Here is a 23,836-nt window from a genome sequence, read left to right as displayed (position 1 = left end):
GTGTGTGTATGTGTTTCGAATCCACCTAAAGACACACAAAAAGTTTCATTAAAATTGTTCCAGCCGTTTTGGAAAAGTTCAGTGACGAACACACGCACAGAGGAAATATAAGGGAACCTGGGGCACGAAGGCCCCCCTCAAAAATTAGGTAAAAATTTTTTTCTTCAATTTCCCTCAAGTTATGACCTCTATAATGTTTTTATGATATTTTGGGCCGATATGTGATATGTGGGGCACAATGGACCACTCAAGAAAAAAATTGTAACGAAAAATAATTATTGTTTTTTTCAAATTATGATAAATTTTTGGTAAAATGAATTAAAAGAAATTTAATTGAACTAAAAAATTTAACAAAAAATTGAATCATACAGGGGAGAGAGGTACACGACGGTTTCGGGCATAACGGCCCCTTTCATAAATTAGGTAAAAAATTTTTTTTTTTATTTTCCGTCAAGTTATGGCCTCTATGATGTTTTTATAATATTTCGGGCCAAAATCTGATTAGTGGGGCATATTGGACCGCTCGAGAAAAAAATAAAAAATTAAAGAATTCATTATTTTAGGCCTTTTCAGGTCAATGAAGGAGAATGAATTTAATGAAACTGAAATATTGAATGAAAAGTTGAATTATATAGCTTATAAAAAATTGAAAACACAGTTTTTTAAAATTAAAACAGTAATAATTATATTATGAATTATTGATCACGGTATTATCTGCACCAGACAGAAACCTAATCTCAAAGTTTAATTCGAATTCCTCCAAGGATGTCTTACTCTACGCAATTCATATTTCTAATTTTGACTTGATAAAAATATAAAAAAAAAAGTCTGGTTCAAGATATTACGTATTTAAAAAGCTCAATATGAAAACTCAACCTGTGATTTCAATCAATGTAAACTAATGTTACCAATTCATTGCTAAATAACATCTCTATATTTTTTTTTAATCGTAGGTTTAAAACTTCTGAGTGCAATAAAAGAAATTAATTATATTTTTAATTATTATCTATTTAAAACTAATTAATAGCTTAACAATAAAATTTGTCATAATTTTTTAAGACGTTAACAAAAGTTACACTTTGAATAAACCATGAAATATAAATGTTCAATGATTAGGAAATCACATCGAGATACTTTAATGAATAAACGATTATTTTCAATGATCACAAACATATTCTTCAGAATAATCTTCGCTAATTCCTGCGCAAGAATCATAAGACCATTTATTACAATTTTTACATTGAATCCATGACTCTGAGGACTCTAAGGAAAGTCCATTGCAATACAGACAATGGCAATCATCATTTTTATATTTAAAATGTTTTTTTTTTTTTCAAATTTTTTGGTTTTGATTTGATTTTTTTTTTTTTTTTTTTTTTTTATTTAATTGAGGTCTTTTTTTTTGCTTCATGTTATTTTTTCTTTCTGTGAGTTCTTGGCGATACTCAAAACTCGTAAGAAACGTGATTTTCCCTCGACGACGTTTTCTGGAAGGAGAGTCTCTAGATTTTGATGGTAATAGCTTTAATAAAAAAAAATTTTTTTTTCGATTTTTTGCAAAATTTCGACTGATTCGTTCAAAGTAGATGGCAAATAAATGAATTTGATGGTTAAAAGCCACAAAAAGGAAAAATCGGCTTAAGGAAGCCGTCGTGCCCCAGGCTCCCCTATATCTAAAGATTAATAATATAATAATGTGTCGGAAGATAAAAAAGTTTTTATTAACCAAGTTTAAAAAAAAAAATAAAATAAAGTTAACAAATGTCTACAAAATTTAATATTTATTACTAGTTCGTTTTTTCTATTTTTCTTTAATAATAGAGAATTTACTTATTTTATTAGTCATAATATTGATCATAATAATAATAAAATTTGTTTGATAATTATATTTTTAATTGTTATTTTTAATTATAATTAATCGAAGCTGTAACATAGTCTGACGTTCGACGGCGCGGTATTCTGACAGCGCCTGATGCTCGGCGCGCTGTGATAAATAAATTTATATTGTTTAAACAAATCGCGAGCAGTGAAATTTTTTTCTGAAATCTTAAACTTTAATAAATAACGCATGTAACCGATAAAAAAAACTTCATTTTTTCACCGAGAAGTCAGTGAAATTTTCATTTGTTAACTTAAAAGTTCATTAACAATATGATAATAAACAAATAATTTTTAGTTATTAATATTTTATCAAAATATAAACATTTTAAAAACAAATCCTTCAAGTCCCATTAATGTAACTTTAACGGTTGATTTACAATCCATTTTTTAATTAAAAGTACCTAAAATTTTTATTGTAAAAAAAATTATTGTTAAAATCGAAATTTTTAAAAATCGTTTGGGGGATCATTTTATATTGGTATATACTTATAAAAAAAATACATTAACTTAATTTTTATGATAGGGGGTCCAGTTGACGTGATCTTGCTCATATATGATATTTATAAAATATATGAAAAGTGCATGTCGGTAGTCAAGATCAACAACAATTTATAAATAAAAAATCTATCAAATAAACATTTTCTCGTGGACTGAATTGTGAATCTAAACCATTCTGGAATCTACCGGAAGACACACAAAAAATTTCATTAAAATCGGTCCAGCCGTTTAGGAAGAGTTCAGTGACAAACACACGCATAGAAGAAATATGTATACATATGTAATATTTTATATTACATATTTGATATATGTTACGTCACAAATATAAATAATGCTGTGAAGCGGGAAAGAATAGGAGTTACGGTAATTATTACGTGAAGCGTTCCACATTCACGTAACAGGATATTGGTAGGAAAGGATTGAGAAAGGAATGTGAAGAGGATCATCTTAATGTGAGTTTATAGAATATGCGAGAAAAAATTATTAGATAGCTCGGACTGGGATTCGAACCCAGAACCTTCCGAAGACATGTCGGCTACTCTACCATTTGAGCTATCCGGTCTATACTAAATTTCCTTTCGCTTATTCTATATACATTAAGCCACACCGTCCATCTTACGGTAAGCATTTTTACAAATATAAATAATGCTGTGAAGCGGGAAAGAATAGGAGTTACGGTAATTATTTGATATATGTGACGGGGTATTCCATGCCAAATCGACCACTTTTGACCCCGACCCTTTTCGATTTGGCCGAAAGTTTTCCATCCTTTTCTACCCTATAAAAAACGGTTCTCAGAATTTTTTTGAATTTTTTTACCTAACTCCAAAAAAGTTATGAATTTTTCAAAAAAATGGCTTTTTTATTTTCAAATAGCCATAACTTTTTCAAAACTAAACATTTAGGTACCTTTTTTTTTTTAAAATTTTTGTTTTTAGATGTACTTTCCGATAAAAAATATTAAAAAATTTTTGTAAGTCAATACATATGGAATTTTTCAGTTTTTTGACAAAAATCAATGATTTTTCGAAGTTCGACATTTTTTTTTTTAATTTTTTTTTTTTAAAATAAACTTTTAATCAATTCCACAGTTATCCCTGTAGAACCCAGATTGGGCCGATTTCTCTTTCTATTTTTTTTATTCAATTGAAAAAAAATTGTTAAATTTTCAAAAATGGAAAAAAAATTTTTTTTCATAAATTTTATTTATATAATGAGATAAATACAATTCAACGATTTCACGGCATTATATTCACAATTTAGAGGCTTCATCGATGACTGTAATTAGTAAGATTCAAATTTTAATATATCAATTAGATCGATAAACTAGGGATAACAATTATCGACTTACCTATAGCCAGTAAACTAGATGCTATAAGCTAGTATGTTTTGATTAAAAGTGCGGCTTTTTCATTTTGAGATCTAAAACATAACCTATAAATCTTTTGTGCAATCTAGTGTTTTATAAAAGATTGTCATTACATTTGATGTATAAATAAATAATTTCTCTAGTTTATAAGCGCTTTTTTAATTTGTCTTTATGGCGTCAAAAAAGGTATTTGATCGGTGTTGTAATCCTTTTGAGTTGGAATCTCATTTTAAAAAAATTGGTTTACGTCCGGCGACTGATATTATGAAAGTAACGTTAGGATTAGATGATAATTATTTATTATGCAGTTCATGTCGAAAAAAAGCTTCAGAGTTAGTGAAGCAACAAACAAATGCTCGTAATGATCCTAGTGCTGATGTAAGTGACCGTGAAGACAACTATAGTGACAATAATGACAACAATGATCAGGCTGATAATGATAGTAATACAACTGCCACGGATCTCCCATTATCCTTATCATTCCGTAAGTTTTTTTAATTATTTATACGTTACTTGAATACATTTCTAGTAGCTATATGTTTCACTATTATTTTTTAAGGTTCCATGTCATTTGATAGCGAACCCAAAGCATCACAATCAAGCTCAGGATCCCAAGTTAGCGCTGCAACTCAATTACCCGTAATAAACCATGCATTAGAATTGTTAAATCAATCACCGATTCCATCGAAGAAATTGAATGATAATCAATTTTTGAACAATAAAATAAATCGGGTATCCGACAGCTTGAAAAAAGTTTTGCTTTCTTCTTCAGATGAAGAATCGATTGATGACGATGGTGAAAATTTTCGCTCTCTAATTAAAATGTTGTATGATAAATTCAACGATAAAGAAACTGATAAGTCTTTGAAAATACAAATTTTAACATTATTACCTGTAAAATGGAGTGAGAGACGTATTTGTGAAACTATGAATACATCAAGACATTTGTCAAGAGTAGCAAAAAATTTGGTTGAAGAAACGGGTTTACTTTCTACACCTGAATCGAAATTAGGTATGGGTAGCGTAAAATCGATGTTTTAAATACACTTGAAAACTAAATTACTCAACATTTTTGTATAGGGAGGACAATTACTGATCAGGTAAAATTAAAAGTTGAAAATTTTTACAACGATGATGAGTATAGTGCTCAAATGCCCGGTCTGAAAGACTTTGTATCAATTCGAAGTGATGATGGTAATCGGATACACGTCCAAAAAAGACTTATCCTGTCTAACTTAAAAGAATTATACCAATGTTTCTGTGAAATAAATCCTGCTGAGAGAATTGGATTTTCAAAATTCGCTTCTTTGCGACCAAAACATTGTGTGTTAGCAGGGGCAAGTGGAACACACACCATCTGCGTGTGTACGATTCATCAAAACGTGAAGTTAATGATGCTTGGTAATTATCAAATTAATTAATAATTATAAATGCGTGAATTTTAAGTTTACTAAATTACTGTTATTTTAGGTGCAAATATTTATTCTTTGACAAGGAACACAGAAAAGCCCATTAAACACTACAGCGATTACTTGAGCATGATTATATGTGAAAATCCGTCTTTTCAGTGTTATTTAGGTGGATGTAAAAACTGTCCTGGGGTCGATGAGTTGAGTAAAATTTTACTAAAATGTTTTGAGGACCGGGAAATCGAGAATATTACATATAAATATTGGATATCAAAACCGAGAAGTAGTTTAGAAACTATTATTAAGCCTACAGAAGAATTTGTGGAAAAATTTTGTAGTGAGTTAGAAATTCTTCTACCTCATTCGTTCATTGCTAAGGAGCAAGCCCAATTCTTGAAGACATTGAAAGAAACATTGAAACCAAACGAATACGTTATTATTTGTGATTTTGCAGAAAATTATGCCTTCGTAGTACAAAATGCGGCAGCTGGTTTTCACTGGAATAATAATCAGGCAACAGTTTTTCCAGTCGTTATTTATTATAAAGTAAATAACAAACTTGAACACAAAAGTTTAGTAATTATCTCAGATTCTAACAAACATGATGCCGATGCTGTTCATGTTTTCATCGAAATAATAACTGATTACGTGAAAAGTCTTCCTGAACGTTGTAACAAGATTTATTATTTTTCTGATGGAGCTCCTCAACAATTTAAAAACTTTAAAAACTTTGTAAATTTATATTACCACGAAGATGATTTTGATATTCCTGCTGAATGGCATTTTTTTGCGACTGCCCATGGGAAAGGTCCGTGTGATGGAATCGGTGGTATTCTCAAACGACTTGCAGCGAGAGCAAGTCTCCAACTCGCGGTAGACAAACAAATAACGACACCAGAAGAACTTTTTGAATGGGCTTCTGCACCGGATAACTTGCCGAATATTATAGTGAAGTTTTCCCCAGAAGAAGATTATGACACAGCAGTAAATGATTTAAATGATCGATTTTTGAAAACGAAACCGATTACAGGAACTCAACAACTACATTGTATAATTCCGGACAAAAATGGTTGTTTACTAGTTAAAAACTTTTCGAATTCGAATGAACACAGAATTTGTAAAATATTTAAACGACAGAGAGAAAAGTAATTAATTTTAGCTGCATCAATTATTGATCTTACTAATTACAGTCATCGATGAAGCCTCTAAATTGTGAATATAATGCCGTGAAATCGTTGAATTGTATTTATCTCATTATATAAATAAAATTTATGAAAAAAAATTTTTTTTCCATTTTTGAAAATTTAACAATTTTTTTTCAATTGAATAAAAAAAATAGAAAGAGAAATCGGCCCAATCTGGGTTCTACAGGGATAACTGTGGAATTGATTAAAGTTTATTTTAGAAAAAAAAAATTAAAAAAAAAAAATGTCGAACTTCGAAAAATCATTGATTTTTGTCAAAAAACTGAAAAATTCCATATGTATTGACTTACAAAAATTTTTTAATATTTTTTATCGGAAAGTACATCTAAAAACAAAAATTTTAAAAAAAAAAGGTACCTAAATGTTTAGTTTTGAAAAAGTTATGGCTATTTGAAAATAAAAAAGCCATTTTTTTGAAAAATTCATAACTTTTTTGGAGTTAGGTAAAAAAATTCAAAAAAATTCTGAGAACCGTTTTTTATAGGGTAGAAAAGGATGGAAAACTTTCGGCCAAATCGAAAAGGGTCGGGGTCAAAAGTGGTCGATTTGGCATGGAATACCCCATTTGTAAAAATGCTTACCGTAAGATGGACGGTGTGGCTTAATGTATATAGAATAAGCGAAAGGAAATTTAGTATAGACCGGATAGCTCAAATGGTAGAGTAGCCGACATGTCTTCGGAAGGTTCTGGGTTCGAATCCCAGTCCGAGCTATCTAATAATTTTTTTCTCGCATATTCTATAAACTCACATTAAGATGATCCTCTCCACATTCCTTTCTCAATCCTTTCCTACCAATATCCTGTTACGTGAATGTGGAACGCTTCACGTAATAATTACCGTAACTCCTATTCTTTCCCGCTTCACAGCATTATTTATATTTGTAATATATTTGATTATAGTACGAGTCACATATTTTATATACATATAAAGATTAATTTTGAGATTTTTTTTGTAGAACGAAAATTCATCCTTATTTTATTTATTTTAAAAACTCCGAACGCGGATGTTTTTCGGAGTGAAATTCGAAATCACTCTGAAATCACTCCGCAAATAAAAACTCCGGATTTACTCCCTACGCGGAGTGATTAATTACTTCACTCCGGAACTCCGAGTGATGGGAGTGAAATTCACTCCGGATTTTTTACAGTGTAACAATCACTTCAATTACATTTTTTCTATAGTTAATTTGCACTCCCGGGAAAAAATGAATTTGCCTAATCATATATATTTATATATATAATCACTTATATATAATTAGACCTGAAAATTGGCCAGATCTAATCATATATAATTATATATGATTAGATATAATTATATAGAATTTTGTATAATTATTTCTATAAAAAAAAAAAAAAGAATTCAGTGTGCGCGGGGACCGCGCTTGAAAGACTAACACGCTACCTGTTTACCTACGAGACTTACCTGAAGAGAAAAGTTTGAAATAATTACAAAAGTAATGCAAATCGTATACATAATCGATTTTTATTTTAAGTTAACTTAATTAATACAGTTCCATTATTTCATCCACAAAAAGTTTAAAAGATTATGAATCATTGGAGTAGCAGATTCTGAGATAAAAACAGAGAATGTTTTATAGTAATCATAAAATACCCACTGAAATAAAAAAAATTAAATACAATTGTATATGATTAAAATATATTTATATCTAATTATATATGATTCATATATAATTATATATGATTTCCGTATAGTTATACTGATAGAACGATTTGTTTATATTTAATGAGTTTTATTAACTGTTAATAAGTGATTTTTTAACATCATGGGATTTAATAAATATTTATTACCAGTTAATAAACTATTTATTAAATACAATTTATTAAATGTCAATAAATATTTGTTAACAGTTAAAAAATATTTATTTAAAATCAAAAGCAAAAATAGCAATTTTCTTTTGACATTTTTTATAATACGATAGCTGGAATACATACCTGTAATACATGATAATAATTTAAATCACTAAATAAATTAATGTTTTTAATGTTTGAAAATATAAAAGATAATTATGAGCTGTGATGGAATTCGGTATGTTGCAATAAACGTTATTATAATGTAATATAATTAATGCAAATAATTTATAAATATGATTTTTGTTTATAGGCAATCGCCTTCATATCATATGACATTGCAAGTGAAACAAATTCACTCAAAAAAATATTTATTATATATAATTACTAAAAAATGCTGCATCTAATTATATATTATTATATATTAATAATTGTAAATTTATGATTTACATTTGATTAGATATAATTATGCATGTACATAGCTTTATGTTTAATTATATATATGGTCCTCCATCAATTAGATCTGATCAAATATAATCATATATAGATTTATATATAATCATATATAGCTCTAGATAACTCAGGTCTAATCAGATCTAATTATATATCGATTTATATATAATTATATATAGCCCTAGATAACTCAGATCTAATCATATATAGACATATAAAATATACATATAATATATTAGTCTATATATGATTATATATATTTTATATAAAAATTTACATTCAATCATATATAATTCTATATATTATTATATATATTTTATATAAAAATTTACATTCAATCATATATAATTCTATATATTCAATATATAATCATATATAAATATATATGATTAGGCAAATTCATTATTTCCCGGGCTGTCTTTCAAAATTTTAAACTCTTTAATTGCAACATTTCTTGAAAATATATTTTTTATGCCAAATATATTTTCTAGTGACTAAAACAGTAGAAAAATCCAATGATCATAAAACGTCTAACGCTATATATAACTTAGAAAAAAATCATTTTAATTTTTTTTTGATGACCGTAGTTTATTTCAAGATTTCAAATCATTGGCTGATTTGATATAAAATAATCAATATTAATTATTAGGTACTCGGTAATTACGTGGGAAACGTTTCTTGATTAATTTTTTTTATATCTGATGCGCGTTAATTAATTTTATATTAATGAAAGAAAGAATGTGGGGAAATAATGATTTTTGGAAATGTTGATATCTCACAATATTTTTATAGATAATAGAGAACCAGCAGCTTATTTCGCAATCAGTGAATAATTAAAAAAAATTTAGCATTATCTATAAATTTTCGAGATTATATCTTATTTTCCCGCCAACGCTCACCACCCACGCGGTAAGTGTGGGCGTCACAGTGATAATGCGGAACAGTGCTGTACAGTATATACATATAGTTTTGCTCTTGACATAACCTTGAAAAGAATTTTCCCACGCAATAGTACACGAGACAAGTCGATCAGGAGTCGGCGCAGAAAAGCCATTTTTCGTTCATCGACATCCTCCCATCATTTCAAAGCATGAGGGTAGTTTTTCATATTATTTCTACAAATTGTATTTACTTTTCTTAATGAAAACAATATTTATTTTAATTAAACCAGATTTGAAGTCAAAAAAATATTCTTTTTTTTTACTGAAAAAAAAAATTTTTTTGTCTCAAATAATGACTTTTAGCAAGAAAATTTTCTGAAACAATGACTAACTATTTGTATTTTTCATTTAAGTAACCATAGTACTTAAACTTATTAGCGTAATGACGCATCAAATTTTTTTTTTTATAAAAATCCAAATATTCGCAAAAATTAGTCTAAAAATTTTGATTTTATCGTTCGAAGAGTTTAGAATGTGTCGATACTTTCTTTCTAGCGTGTTTAAAAATGTATTACTACAATTAGACTTTTCTCATCACTTGATTTTTTTTGTGAGTAATTTTTTCGTTTGCGGCGTTGGCGTTGTTGAAAATATATTTCTAGTCACAGTCTGTCAATCGCGAATGATCTGGCGACACTGTAACTTCAAAAGCATTGTGATGGATCCTTCATCACTCGTCCAAAATCGTAAGGTCGTCCAAAATAAAAAAAAAAAAAATGAGCATCTTGATAATATTCTTGTTGACTCGAATTATCGCAAAAGGCATCAACATTTGGGTGTTTCATTTTCAAATAATATTTTTTCCGTCTTTTCTATCTGAAATAGTTTTTATGGAAAAAATTTTCCAATGAGATAATTGTCACTTTAATGCAATTTAATAGTTTATAAGATCAATTTACAATGTTTTCTTAAAGATGAATGGTTTAGTGATAAAAATCATTAAATCTTCAAATATACCATATTTTAAAAATCAAAGTTCTTCTTGAATAACTTTTGAATAAGCGGATTTTTCGAAAATTAATAGAAGAGATTTTTTGTAGATCATACAGATTTTTATAAAAACATATTTTGGTTATTCTAGTACATTGATCCGTGGTAAACCAGCGTGGTAAATGAGTGATAAAATTTAAAAATTAAGAATTTAATTTTTCTATGTTATTTGAATCGGAAATAGAAATTTGGATATTCTATTAATTAATTTTCAAAAAACTAGCAAATTTTTGTGAACTTCTATTAAAATAAAAAAAAAAAAAAAAGGAAAAAAAAGCCGTTGACAATTCATGGCCAAAAATTTATAGATCTCCATTTTAGCACAATTAGCAAAATTTGCAATTAAGCATTTTCAATAATATGGGCTCAAATTTTAACTGTATTTTTTTGACCTTACTGCAGGTTACAACTTGTTTGTTAGTTGAAAAAAAATTACCGAAAAAACGGCACACCTTGATCTTTATATATTTTACAAGCCAATACTTCTTGACACTCCTGGACAAAAAAAATGTATTTTATGACAGTATTTGCTTGAAGTTACAGTAGCAGACAGACGAAAAAAACCTTTTTAATATGATTGATTTTCATTGGAATTTTCGGGTAAACAACTCCCTTTCAATTATTTATATAAATACGTAGTTTAAGTATAGAGCAAAATTTATGTTATATGTCCTAGAGCTTAGATTAAATCTGTACTGTCATTCGTACATACTAAAAATAATAGTTTAATTTCATGATTAACAAGCTTTCATTAGAAATTTGGTCAACTGCTGTCGATTTAATGTTTAGTTTTGGGCAATTGTTTTTATTTTACTCCAAAAGAATAATCGTGAAATCAGACATTCAGTACATATAGATGAATCACTCTTTTCTTCTACGTTCTATTAGTCTTCCAATGTCATGCGCAGAAATAACGAACGAGACTGTCCATTCATGAGTCTACTGATTTAATTTTTATTTCTCGTTTCATTATATATCATTAATTACAGATTAGCTATTTCTACACAGAAAAAAAAATGTTCTTGAATCAAGTATATAATTTTGAAGAACTTAATATTCTTGATTTGAGTAGAAAAATTCTTGATTTAAAGAAATTCTTCTTGATTTAAGGAAATTTTACTAGATTGAAGAATTTTTCGTCTTGATTCAAAACAATTACACTCTTCAAAATTATATTTTTGGTTTAAGAATTTTTCTCTTGAATCAAGTTAATTTTTTTTCAGTGTAAGTAAACCATTTACTTTTCTTCCCTCCGGGCGTAAAGCGTCAACTTTAGCCCCGCTGCGCTAAACGAAGTTGTCGCTTTCCGCCTCCGTCGAGGAGAAAAAATAGTATACACACCATGGATAGTAAAGAAGAAAGCCTCAGATCACATGTTTGTTGACATCGGCTTTGACTCGGCTAATTATCTGTGATCTGAGACATTCCTTACTTTACTGCCCTACACTGAAAAAAAAATTAATTTGATTCAAGAGAAAAATTCTTGAACCAAGAAAATAATTTTGAAGAGTTTTATTGTCTTGAATCAAGACGAAAAATTCTTGAATTAAGTAATAAAATTTACTTAAACCAAGAAAAATTTCTTAGTTTAAGAATTTTTCTACTCAAATGGGGGCGTCCATAAATTACGTGAGGCATTTTTGAGAATTTTTTGGCCCCGCCTCCCCCGTTGATGAGATTTTGTAAGATTTTCCCCAACTCCCTCCCCCCTGCCCTAATCTCACGCAAGGTTCTTCAAAATTTATGTTTTAGCTGTAAACGTGTTGGATTATTGAGAAAAAAAAAGCGCCATTCGGCTACACCCGACATGGATAGGTAGATTTCTTGTTTGAATATTGAAAAAAACACGTTATTAAAAGGCCGTAATGTCCTGAAATTTATTTTTTATTATATTTTTGCAAATAACGACATGAGATCGACTATAACAAATAGTTATCCAAAGACATCTACCTAAAAAATAGGATTTTTTACAGATAAAAGTCATTTGATGATAAAAGCTAAAATTTAATTTATTCTTGATTTTTTTTGAATTTTTTCAACCACGAAATAAATTGAAAAAAGTATTAAAAGTCGACGAACAATAGCTTAAATTGAAGATAATTAAACATATTATGACAAAATTTTATTAAAATTACATGAGACCGGCTACCACCGATAGATTTCTAAAGAAATCTACCTAAAAAATTAGTGAATCCTATCGATCAATTATCAAATTAAACAATCGAGCGCTACTTTGCTGCTCTGCAGGGTTCAGACGAATACGACAAACACTAGTGTGTCAAATTTGGCCATATTTTATTATAGAAATACTTTTTCACGCAATTTTACACTGTTTTCTGCTAGAGAAAAAATTACGTGATATTTGTTAAGATTCCCCCTCCTCCCTAAGTGAGATTTGGTAAGATTTAGCTTGATCCACTCCCCCCTAGAACACCTCACGTAATTAATGGACGCCCCCAATCAAGAAGATAAAATTCTTCAAAATTATTTACTTGATTCAAGTAAATTTTTTTTTCTGTGTAGAGATGTGTAATGTACTATTTTCCATGCCATCGAATTGCACGCATCATAGCGTGAGGCGCGTGAGGTTGTGCTTTATACCTGACTCGTCAAGATTAAGCAATTTTGTGATCTTCGAATGCTTCTATCACAACCATATTGCACTTCTACAATAATATAAGTATGTACACAGATACAAAAACAAACGAACTTTTCTTATTTCTCTCTCGTGAAAACTATGGCGCCACTTGATCAAGCTAGATTTTTTTAGACTGCATGCGCATATGACAAGAAAAACGGGCGCCAATATTAAAAAAAAAAAAAAATAAAAAATACTCTGTAAGAAATTACTTGATTATTATTTTTTTTTTAAATAAACTACACAATTTATTTTATTCTTAAAAAATGAATGAGCGTTATGAGGCGTGCACTCGTGGATTTTCCAAACTTTTTTTGATTTTAATTTTTTAAATTAAATCATAATTTAAAAATCATGCTTATCATAAATTAAAAAATTTTAAATCTTCTTTAGAAATAACTTAATTAAACAAAAAGTTAAATTTCTTTTTGTAATTATTGGGAAGCAGATTTGACAATGTTTCAACCGATTAAATCTTATGTTTGAAAATTTTTTGAACAATTATCTATTTTTTTAAGTTCATTAAAAACAAATAATTTGAAAAAAAAATTTTCAAAAATGTCAATCGTTTGATTTAAAAAATGATAAAACACTTACATTTTTGAAAACTTTTACACATGGAGTACAAAAAAATGAATTAGAAATCGCTAGAGGCTTATACGAACGAATTATGTTCACGATTTTCGATTAATCTAAAATTTTTGTTAACATGAACAACTTGTAAAATTAATTGAAAAATATATTTTTGACTATATTAGTGATTTATGTCATAAATAAAATAAGTTGAAGATAAAAAATATTAGAAAATTCTTTTTTTCGATATCTTTATTCCCAAAAATAGGGTAGACTTTATTTTCAAACAATCATATTTCTTTTCACAATTCGCATCAATACCAAATTTATACAATGTAATCAATTAAATTTCATTGATGCAATTTGAAGAAACTTAATCAGCAAAAATAAAATTCATAATCTATAGTCAATGAGAAATTTCTTCGAAATAGATTAACAAACGTTTTACCTAATAGGAAGATGATATTTCAATACAAAGTAAGATTTTCGAAGAATTTTTTTTTCTGCCCATTGTAATATGTTTGCTAATGTTTTTTTTGACAGATAAATTCAAAGGTAGACTAATGACTATGACAAAAATCATTAAAAATATTTAGAATAAGTAGATCAGCGTCTTAAGACAAAAATTAATTACTCATAGATATTCGGTCTCTTTCTATAAAATACAATACTTTTCATTCTCTATCGACTAACCTTTTTCAAGGTCAGGTAGGGTGGAAGGAGATGTCCTACGTAGCAAGTAAAAGTTTGCTGACTATAGCTGTTGCTGACATTGAGCGAAGCTACTCTCATTCATGAATTTCAGGCGCAAGCGCTCATTTATCCGCATCTATTTCTATCTACGTTTGCCATTCTGATAGTATATAGGGTAGCGTCTTTTACGATTTTGTTATTAACAAAATGTTACCCTTGTTTATTTCTGGAGATCATATTTTTTCATAGCCATTTAAGATGAAAAATATTCAAATGATAATAATTAAATTATTTTAATATTTTTCTAAATAACATTTTTATTTTTTTAAGCATTTTATCATTATATTGTTTAATTAATCAATATGTTAGTTCATTTTAAATATAATCAGCCATTTCAAGTAAAACAAAATAAAATAAGAGTTAATACGCTTGGGTTTGAGTTCCAAAATGTCGGTATGTTGTAAAAGGAAAAAAAAAATATCGTCAGGGGGTAGAATGGATGTCGTAGGCGGTAGGTACGTCAGTACGAGTTTTGAAGGGCGCGCGTTTGTCGTCACAGTAGATGCTTTGGTGAGGTGAAAACCCGGGTTTCTGATTGGTCGAACAATTCGGAGTGTGACAGTTGACCGAAAAGAGGGGTAGTAACTTACAACCATCGAGTGAGAGAACGATCACATGAGTTCAGACTTCAGACTCAGTAAGGGTAGCCTGTGAGGTGTATCTTGTGTATTGTGCGTTGGACTCCAACTTCGCCTCAAGTTTAACGTACCTGAATTTTATTACTCTCAGCATTTTTTCCGCATTAGTAATTTCATTTTTTAAACAATTTAATATTCCATCTGACTACAGCAAGAGTGCTTCATCGATAAATTCATTTTATTTATTTATTTTGAATATCAGAGCGTTTATCTGCCAGGGAGAGACAATTCATCATATGATTGCGGCTAATGAGGTAGAAAATGTAAGTTTTTTTTTTTTTTTTTTTTAATTCAAATGTTAATTCGACAATTTTGATCAAATTTAATAAGTATATCTACGTAAAGAAAAAAAAAATTGAAATTGAGTTGATGAAGTTGAAAATTATATTACGTTTGTTTCTTCATTAACCATTTCATGTAAATTTTCCTCAAATGTACATTTTAACTTTCTTATTGTGTAGTAGTGTTACACTGTAACCAGTAGTCCAACCGGTCTTAAAGTGTGGTAGAGGATTCTTAGAATTATGATGCAGGCTTATGGTTTTTCAAAAGTATTTATTATTCCTAAATCTTTAGTTTATCTATACTACTTTGAAATACATTGTTGCATTTTGATCTGAGGTAATAGATTTCTCCTTGAGGCTACAGATTAGAATATTATTTTTCTTTTACTGTTTTATGAATTTTTATTTTAGAAGTTTTATGATGCATCGGCTCCATTCCATAATTTTTAACGTTATTATTGGAATTGCTTTACATATAATTAGTAACAAGTAAAATAAATTTTTTTAAGCTCAAAAATTTTTTTTATATTTTTGTAGCAAAAAAAAATTCAACATGCAACTTAAAGAGAACTATGCGAAAAAATAGTTGTTTATTATTTATTTTACAATTAAGAAAATTATAGGGAAAATGGAAATTAGCATTTCGTTCTTTCTCTATAAGAATTTTTAATTGATAAAATAACGTCAGTAACAATTACTTCATTGGGAGATTTTTTGAAGCAAGGTCACAGAATAATTATTTTTTTGGTAATTATTTAGGGACTACTCTATTTTTAGCTATGAAATCAACATGATTAAAATTATTTTTTTGAATAAACAGATTTTTTCCTTAAATAAGACTAGAATCGCTATAAACTTATTACGATAAGTTTAATTAACAATCCTCTGTTATTATTTAATTATGTTGAGCGATAATAGTTTCATACATTGATTGAATAATAAATTTCTATGTTATTTATCTTGGATGCTGCGTAAAGTTGAAAACTTTTAAAAAAAGAAAAAGGAAATTTTCCAATTTGTTATGGCCAAAAAAAAGTGGTCCTGACATCTGAACAACGACCACTTTTCTTTTTACGGAAAAAAATAATTGGTAAAGGCTACCGATTGGTAATCGGTAAAGGTTACCGATTTTTCTTTGGTAGGGGCTACTGATTTTTCGGTAGAGGTAACCGATTAAAATCGGTAGAGGTAACCGATTAAAATCGGTGGAGGTAACCGATTAAAATCGGTAGAGGTTACCGATTTTTTTAACTTCCCGCTAAGAAAATCTCAGATTTTCAAAAATCGGGAAGTCATTGGTTTTACCCCGTTTTACAGAAATCGAGTTTTCATCAGATCTCGACGTTTGAAGGACACAGGAAGCTTCCCTGACTATACCCGCGAGGGTGTCACTATGTCTGTATGTGTCTGTGTGTGTGTGTGTGTGTGTGTGTGTGTGTGTGTGTGTGTGTGTGTGTGTGTGTGTGTGTGTGTGTGTGTGTGTGTGTGTGTGTGTATGTATGTAAGTATGTAAACCTCTCATAACTTTTGAATAGCTTGACCGATTCGATCGCGGTTGGCGCTAATCGAAAGGGCTTGTCCAAACTTAGATTTTGGATATAATTTGGACCGATTCGGAACAATAGATTTCGAGAAATCTAAAAAAAACTATAAAAAAAAATTTTTTCAAAAGTGGTTTTTTTGGATTAACTTTTGAACGGCTTTATCGATCAACTTCAAAAACTAATCAGCTCTTAACCCTGAAAAACCACGTCGATCGCCGCTAATCCGGTCAAAATCGGTTGATTCATTCGAGAGATATCGTGCAGGAAAGAAAACCCAAAAAAAGTGTTTTTTCGAAATTACTCCGAAATTTCTAGTTTGATCAATTTAAACTTAAAGATTTTTCAAAAGGTTTAAAAAACTGCGTCAAATGCCGCCAACTGCGTAAAAATTGAATCATTCATTCAAAAGTTATTGCGGTTCGAAAACTCAAAAAATAGTGTTTTATCAAACTTTTATTAGACTTCTAAGCTCGAAGAGCTCAAAAGCATAGAAATGTTATCTGTTTGAACTCGGAGAGCTTAAAACAACAGATAAGCTGTATTTTTGAGCTCGAAGAGCGCTCAAAAACGGCATTCGTGCAATTTTAAGCATCCAGGTATGGAATTAGCGGGAAGTTGCAGGGATGGCCTTCAGGGTCAACCGTTTTCCTAATTTTTTTTGGCTGAGGCTACCGATTTTTTTTCGGTAGCAGCTACCGATTTCCAATCAGTAATTTCGACTGATTTTAATCGATAATAGTTATCGAAAAATCGGTAATCTCTACCGATTTACATTTACCGAAAAAATAGTTTTGGGGCCTACAACTAAAGTATAAGGGTCATTTCATGCCAAATCGACAAATTTTTTACCCGACCCCCTTCAATTTGCTCAAAGTTTTGTATCTTTTTCTAACCCCTAAAAGACATTTTTAGGAATTATTTCAGATTTTTTTACCCAACCCAAAAAAAGCTACAAATTAAAAAAAAAACCGCTCTTTTTTTTTTTAAATCGCTAGAACTTTTTTAAAAATTGATCGATTGGGACCACACTAAATAGATAATTTTTGTTTTTTAATGTAGTTTAAAAAAAAAAATACGAAAAAAGTTTCAGAAGCCTGAATTTATAAAATATTTCGGTTTTTTCGAAATAACTGTTTTTTTCTCGAAGTCGGACCCCATTAATTTTTTTTTTGCTCAAAAAAAACTTCAACTAATTCTGCAAAAATCCGCGCTAGTTTCAAGATGTGCTGACAATCGCTTCTAATTTTTTTTTTAATTAAAAAAAAAGTTTTTTTCAAATTTGGCTTATTTTATGTGACTTGATTATGAAATTTTATTGGCTTCCTCGTGAAACTTCAGAAGTTGAAAAATAAAATTTTATTCAAAAATTTTAAGAGGTTATCGTTCGAAAAATTATTTTTATTTTAAAAAAGTAAGGAAAAATAATTTTTTTCACTTTGTGACCGTCGTCTTCTCCCGTACCGAAAAATAAAAACTTTCAAAATGAAGTATGCTTAAAAATTACTCCTAGCTGATAAAACATCAGTTAAAAGAAAGGTTTCGCCAGCAAGTTCGACTTCGAGAAAATAACAGTTATTTCAAAAAAACCGAAATATTTCATCGATTCGAGCTTCTGAAATTTTTTTCTAAAAATTACATTAAAAAATAAAAATTTTCTGTTTGGTGTAGTCCAAATCGGCCAATTTTTGAAAAGTTCTAGCGATTTAAAAAAAAAGAGCGGTTTTTTTAAAAAATTCGTAAGTTTTTTTGGGTTGGGTAAAAAAATCTAAAATAATTCCTAAAAATGTCTTTTAGGGGGTAGAAAAAGATACAAAACTTTGAGCAAAATCGAAAGGAGTCAGGTATTTAATTAGTCGATTTGGCATGAAATGACTCTTATACTTTAGTTGTAGGCCACAAAAACTATTTTTTCGATAAATGTAAATCGGTAGAGATTACTGATTTTTCGATAACGGTTACCGATTAAAATCAGTAGAGATTATTGATTGGAAATCGGCAGCTACTACCGAAAAAAAATCGGTAACCTCTACCGATTTTAATCGGTTGCCTCTACCGAAAAATCGGTTGCCTCTACCGAAAAATCGGTTGCCTCTACCAAAAAAAAAATCGGTGATCTCAACCGATTACCAATCGGTAGCTTCTACCAATAATTTTTTTCCATGTTCGTAACGAAAACACGTATCAAGCGCGGCAACATTGTATTTTCTGAGCGTCTAAAAATTTCACTGATGTAATACAATACCACATGAAAAAACAATTTTATCAGTAAAAGTAAATAAATTTTCTCCAATATAATTGCTCTACAATACAGCTTGAAATTGATAACAATTGAAATTATAATTAATAAGAAAGTTTTTGAGTTGTTAAAATTTGGATAATAATATTATTATAACGTGGAAATTTATAATTATTGAGCATTGCTATTATCCTTTTCTCACACATGAACTCAAACGAAAGATCTCTTAACTAGTTACATCTCCATGACCCGTGGAAATTAAGTGATTTATTATCCATTTTCAATGACAGTTTGGAATTCAATAATTTATGATTTATTACAAAAATTTTTTTATTTAATAATTTTTTTTTTCACTCTTATTAGCACGGAAAAGAAAGAGCGGTGAATGTGTCTGATGTAACAGCCTTATTTTTAGATTTTCTTGAAAAATGATTGGTAAAAAAATTTAGTGACTAGTAATTTTTGAGTTTTAATATAATTTAATATCACATTTCTTGTATAATTTTTTTCTATCTTGAATCATTTATTAATAAAAATCAATCTTTTTTCTCTCAATAAATATGATTTTCAGTAACAGTTTTTTAATGACTAATTTTTCAGAGTTTGTTCTCTTTTTTTATCGTTTTTGGAAAAGTTTTGCGTTATTTCAAATTAATATACCCGTGTAAGAAAAATTGTTCAAAAAATGTTCACAGCTTGTAACATTAAAACGTGACACAATTATGGACACTTTTTGAACACCCAATAAAAAATCGAGAATGCTTTGAGACATGCAGAGTCTGGATTGATCGACAAATTTTGAGAAATATATTTCTGCATTTTTGCATCCGCGAAATATAACTGATAAGCTGTCACAAGAAATCTCAGTTACCAACAGTTCATTCATAAACGTTTATAGTAAAAGTTAAATTCATGCTATTATACGAGAGTCATTACGTTGGTTATACTTAGTAAAACAATTAAACCACGTATGAATACTATTTGCATAGTTTTGCAAAATTTAATGAAAAATTTCATACTATTGTAACAGGTTTTCATTTTACTGGATGAAATTTTATTTTTTTTAACTTCTCACTAAGAAAATCGAAGATTTTCAAAAATCGGGAAGTTATTGTTTTCACCCCGTTTTGCAAAAATCGAGTTTTCATCAGATCTCGACGTTGAAAGGTCATAGGAATCTTCCCTGACTACCCCTGCGATGTTGTCACTATCTCTGTATGTGTGTGTGTGTGTGTGTGAGTTTTTTATAAGGGAGGGGAATCCTTTTTACGGATTCTAGGCATAGCTGTTTGGCCTGGATATGTGGCGACTCGACGCAGCGTCATACTAAAACTCGACGCTGACGCCCCTACCCACTAAACCCTAAACCCCTTTCTCTTCTATCCTCTGATCCCCCATGGTACCGCCGTAAGGCATTTCTTCGCGGGGGGAGGAATTAGCTGCCGCTCTTCCTTCTGGTGGCTAAGATGTTATTTCTTCCTTCTAGATTCTGTCTTTCGCTCTTTTCCTCTCAGTGGATCGCAACTCGGTAAGCACTTTTGTAGCAAAAATGCTTGTGGCGTTCCAGGCAGCTTCTGACGACAACATTGCTTCTACTATTGACTCTGGTTGGGTTCTCTTTTTCAGAATCTTCCCCAACTCATCGCGCTGTTGGTTGAAACGTGGATACACAAAGAAAACATGCTCCGCATCTTCATTGACCCCTGGACAGGACGGGCACTCTGGGGTATCATTGTGCTTAAAGCAGTGAAGATACTTCCGGTAACATCCGTGTCCTAATAACATCTGCGTTAAATAATAGTTGATCTCACCGTGACTCCGGCTGAACCACACATCAATCCGAGGTATGAGACGGTACGTCCACCGACCTTTCTCTGAAGCATTCCAGTCTTGTTGCCATCTTGCGATGCTGTGTTGCCGTTCTTCCCTTCTAAGTTCTTCAGGGCTCAGTGTGGTTGACCTTTTTCGTTGATATAGGTTCCGTCTTTTCTCAGCTAGGACTCTGAGAGGCAGAGTACCGGAAATAACACACACTGCTTCCTCTGATATTGTACGGAAGGCGCTAGCTACTCGTAGGGCACTCAGTCGATATACTGATCCAGCCTTTCTCCATGATTCTTGCGTCTTTAATGCGTCGGCCCAAATGGATATTCCGTAAGTGAGCACCGATGTGACTACTGATGACAATAATAGCCTCCTGCTCTGTTTTGGGCCTCCGATGTTCGGCATCAGTCGTGCGAGACTAGCCCTCACTACTGACGCTTTGGCACTGACATGTTCCACTTGCTGCTTGAAGTTGAGTCGGGCATCAAGCATCACTCCCAAATATCGGATATAAGGTTGTGATGTGATTTCTTGTTCGCCGACTTTCAGCTTAATGGTCTCTACCACTTTTCTGCTGGTAATAAGTACTGCCTCAGTCTTGTGTTGCGCCAGTTGCAGGTTCACTGCGTCCATCCACCGGTTAACGTGCTCAAAAGTGAGATCGAACATATGATTTATCTCGTCAAGGTGTTTGGCAACGATCACTACGGCTACGTCATCTGCATATGCTACGAGTTTGACGTTTCTTGGCAGAGTTAGTCTTAATAGACCGTCATACATAATGTTCCACAGGAGTGGGCCTAGAACTGAACCTTGTGGTACCCCTCCAGTAATATCATGCTTCCTCGGACCGTTCTTCGTGTCATACTTCAGGACCCTGTTTTCAAAGTAGCTTGCTACGATCTTAAGCAGGTATTCTGGTATTCTGGTATTCTTCTCTTGGAGGGCCTGCTGTGTGTGTGTGTGTGTGTGTGTTTTTTTTTTTTTTTTTTGTAGGGGGGGGAATCCTTTTTACGGATTCTAGGCATAGCTGTTTGGCCTGGATATGTGGCGACTCGACGCAGCGTCATACTAACTCGACACTAACGCCCCTACCCACTAAACCCTAAACCCCTTTTCCTTCTTTCCTCTAATCCCTCATGGAAACCGCCGTCAGGCATTACTTCGTGAAGGGAGGATCTAGCTACTGCTCTTCCTTCTGGTGGCTAAGGTGTTAACTATCTTCCTTCTATCTTCTGCTATTTGCTCTTTTTCTTTCGGTGGAACGCAAGTCTTTAAGGACTTCTGTTGCAAACGTGTTGGTAGCGTTCCAGGCAGCTTCTGATGACAACATTGCTTCTACTAGTGAATCTGGTTGCATTCTCTGGTTCAGGATCCTCTCCAGTTCTTCACGCTGTGGATCGAAACGAGGACATACAAAGAAGACGTGCTCCGCGTCTTCAGCAGCTCCTGGGCAGGACGGGCACTTCGAAGAGTCATCGTGCTTAAAGCGGTGTAGATACTCTCGAAAACACCCATGTCCCGACAACATCTGCGTAAGATAGTAATTGACCTCACCGTGATTCCGGTTAAGCCAAATGTCGACCCGAGGTATGAGACGGTGCGTCCACCTACCCTTCTCTGCAGCATCCCATTGTAGTTGCCATCGGCCTATACTCTTCTGCCGTTCTTCAATTCTAAGTTCTTCCGGGCTCAGTGCAGTTGACCTTTTTCGTTGGTAAAGCGCCCGTCTTTCCTCTGCTAGAACTCTAAGAGGTAGGGTTCCAGCAATGACGCAGACTGCTTCTTCTGATATAGTGCGGAAGGCACTAGCTACTCGTAGGGCACTCAGTCGGTATATTGGTCCAGCTTTTCTCCATGATTCTTGGGTTTCCAGTGCATCAGCCCAAATGGATATTCCGTAAGTGAGCACTGATGTGACTACTGATGACAATAGTAGCCTCCTGCTCTGCATTGGGCCTCCGATGTTAGGCATCAGCCGTGCGAGACTAGCCCTCACTACTGACGCTTTGGCACTGACATGTTCCACCTGCTGTTTGAAGTTGAGTCGTACATCCAGCATCACTCCCAGATAACGGATAAATGGTTGTGATGTGATTTCTCGGTCACCGACATTAATCTTAATTGTTTCAACTTCTTTTCGGCTGGTAATAAGCACTGCTTCGGTCTTCTGCTTGGCCAGTTGTAGGTTCACTGTATCCATCCACTGGTTGATCTTCTCAAAAGTGATGTCAAACAGATGTTGAATCTCGTCGAGGTGTTTGGCGACGATCACTGCGGCAACATCATCCGCATACGCTACCAGTTTGACACATCTTGGAAGCTTCAGTCTCAGGAGCCCGTCATACATGATATTCCACAGAAGTGGACCAAGAACAGAGCCCTGTGGCACACCACCGGTTATATCATACTCTTTTGGACCATTCTTTGTATCGTATTTCAGCACTCTATCTGTAAAATAGCTAATCACTAGTCTGCGAAGATATGTTGGCACGTTCTTCTCGTCGAGAGCTTGCATGATGCAGTCCCGATTAGCGGAATTGAAAGCATTTTTGATGTCCAAGGCAGCCACCAGGCAGTACTTCTTCGTTCCACCCTTCCATCTAGTTCCTGCGATTGCCTCTTTGGCCGTATTAACAACCAGGTTGATCGCGTCCAGGGTTGATCGTCCTTTCCGGAATCCATACTGGTTGTCTGCCAAGAGTGGGTCGACTACTGCATCTATTCGCTGATGGATGATACGCTCAAATATCTTACCCGCCGTATCTAGCATGCAGAGTGGTCGGTAAG

The 23,836-nt window shown here is 31.6% G+C and overlaps 2 protein-coding genes across 2 annotated transcripts; both read left to right on the top strand.

The window, feature by feature from the left end:
- Nucleotides 1-3,873: 3,873 nt before the first annotated feature.
- On the top strand, nucleotides 3,874-5,080 carry LOC123269704. Its single transcript, XM_044735540.1, has 4 exons — nucleotides 3,874-4,232; nucleotides 4,308-4,760; nucleotides 4,829-4,942; nucleotides 5,031-5,080. The coding sequence occupies exons 1-4, from the start codon at nucleotides 3,920-3,922 to the stop codon at nucleotides 5,078-5,080; spliced, it is 930 nt and encodes a 309-aa protein (XP_044591475.1). The 5' UTR covers nucleotides 3,874-3,919.
- On the top strand, nucleotides 4,916-6,311 carry LOC123269591. Its single transcript, XM_044735425.1, has 2 exons — nucleotides 4,916-5,149; nucleotides 5,219-6,311. Exons 1-2 carry the CDS (start codon nucleotides 5,140-5,142, stop codon nucleotides 6,304-6,306), a joined length of 1,098 nt encoding a protein of 365 aa, XP_044591360.1. The 5' UTR covers nucleotides 4,916-5,139; the 3' UTR covers nucleotides 6,307-6,311.
- The last annotated feature ends 17,525 nt before the right edge of the window (nucleotides 6,312-23,836 follow it).

Source organism: Cotesia glomerata, linkage group LG7 (genome assembly GCF_020080835.1).
Source record: "Cotesia glomerata isolate CgM1 linkage group LG7, MPM_Cglom_v2.3, whole genome shotgun sequence".
NCBI lineage: Eukaryota > Metazoa > Arthropoda > Insecta > Hymenoptera > Braconidae > Cotesia > Cotesia glomerata.
Note: the sequence above shows the minus strand (reverse complement) of the source record. Positions and strands in the feature narration are given on the sequence as shown.

What these genes read in the sequence shown, in the direction of transcription:
- LOC123269704 (XM_044735540.1), top strand. Translation starts at nt 3,920, where the DNA reads ATGGCGTCAAAAAAGGTATTTGATCGGTGTTGTAATCCTTTTGAGTTG. An exon ending in CCCATTATCCTTATCATTCC is followed by an intron (nt 4,233 to 4,307) that starts GTAAGTTTTTTT and finishes TTATTTTTTAAG; the next exon opens with GTTCCATGTCATTTGATAGC. An exon ending in TACACCTGAATCGAAATTAG is followed by an intron (nt 4,761 to 4,828) that starts GTATGGGTAGCG and finishes ATTTTTGTATAG; the next exon opens with GGAGGACAATTACTGATCAG.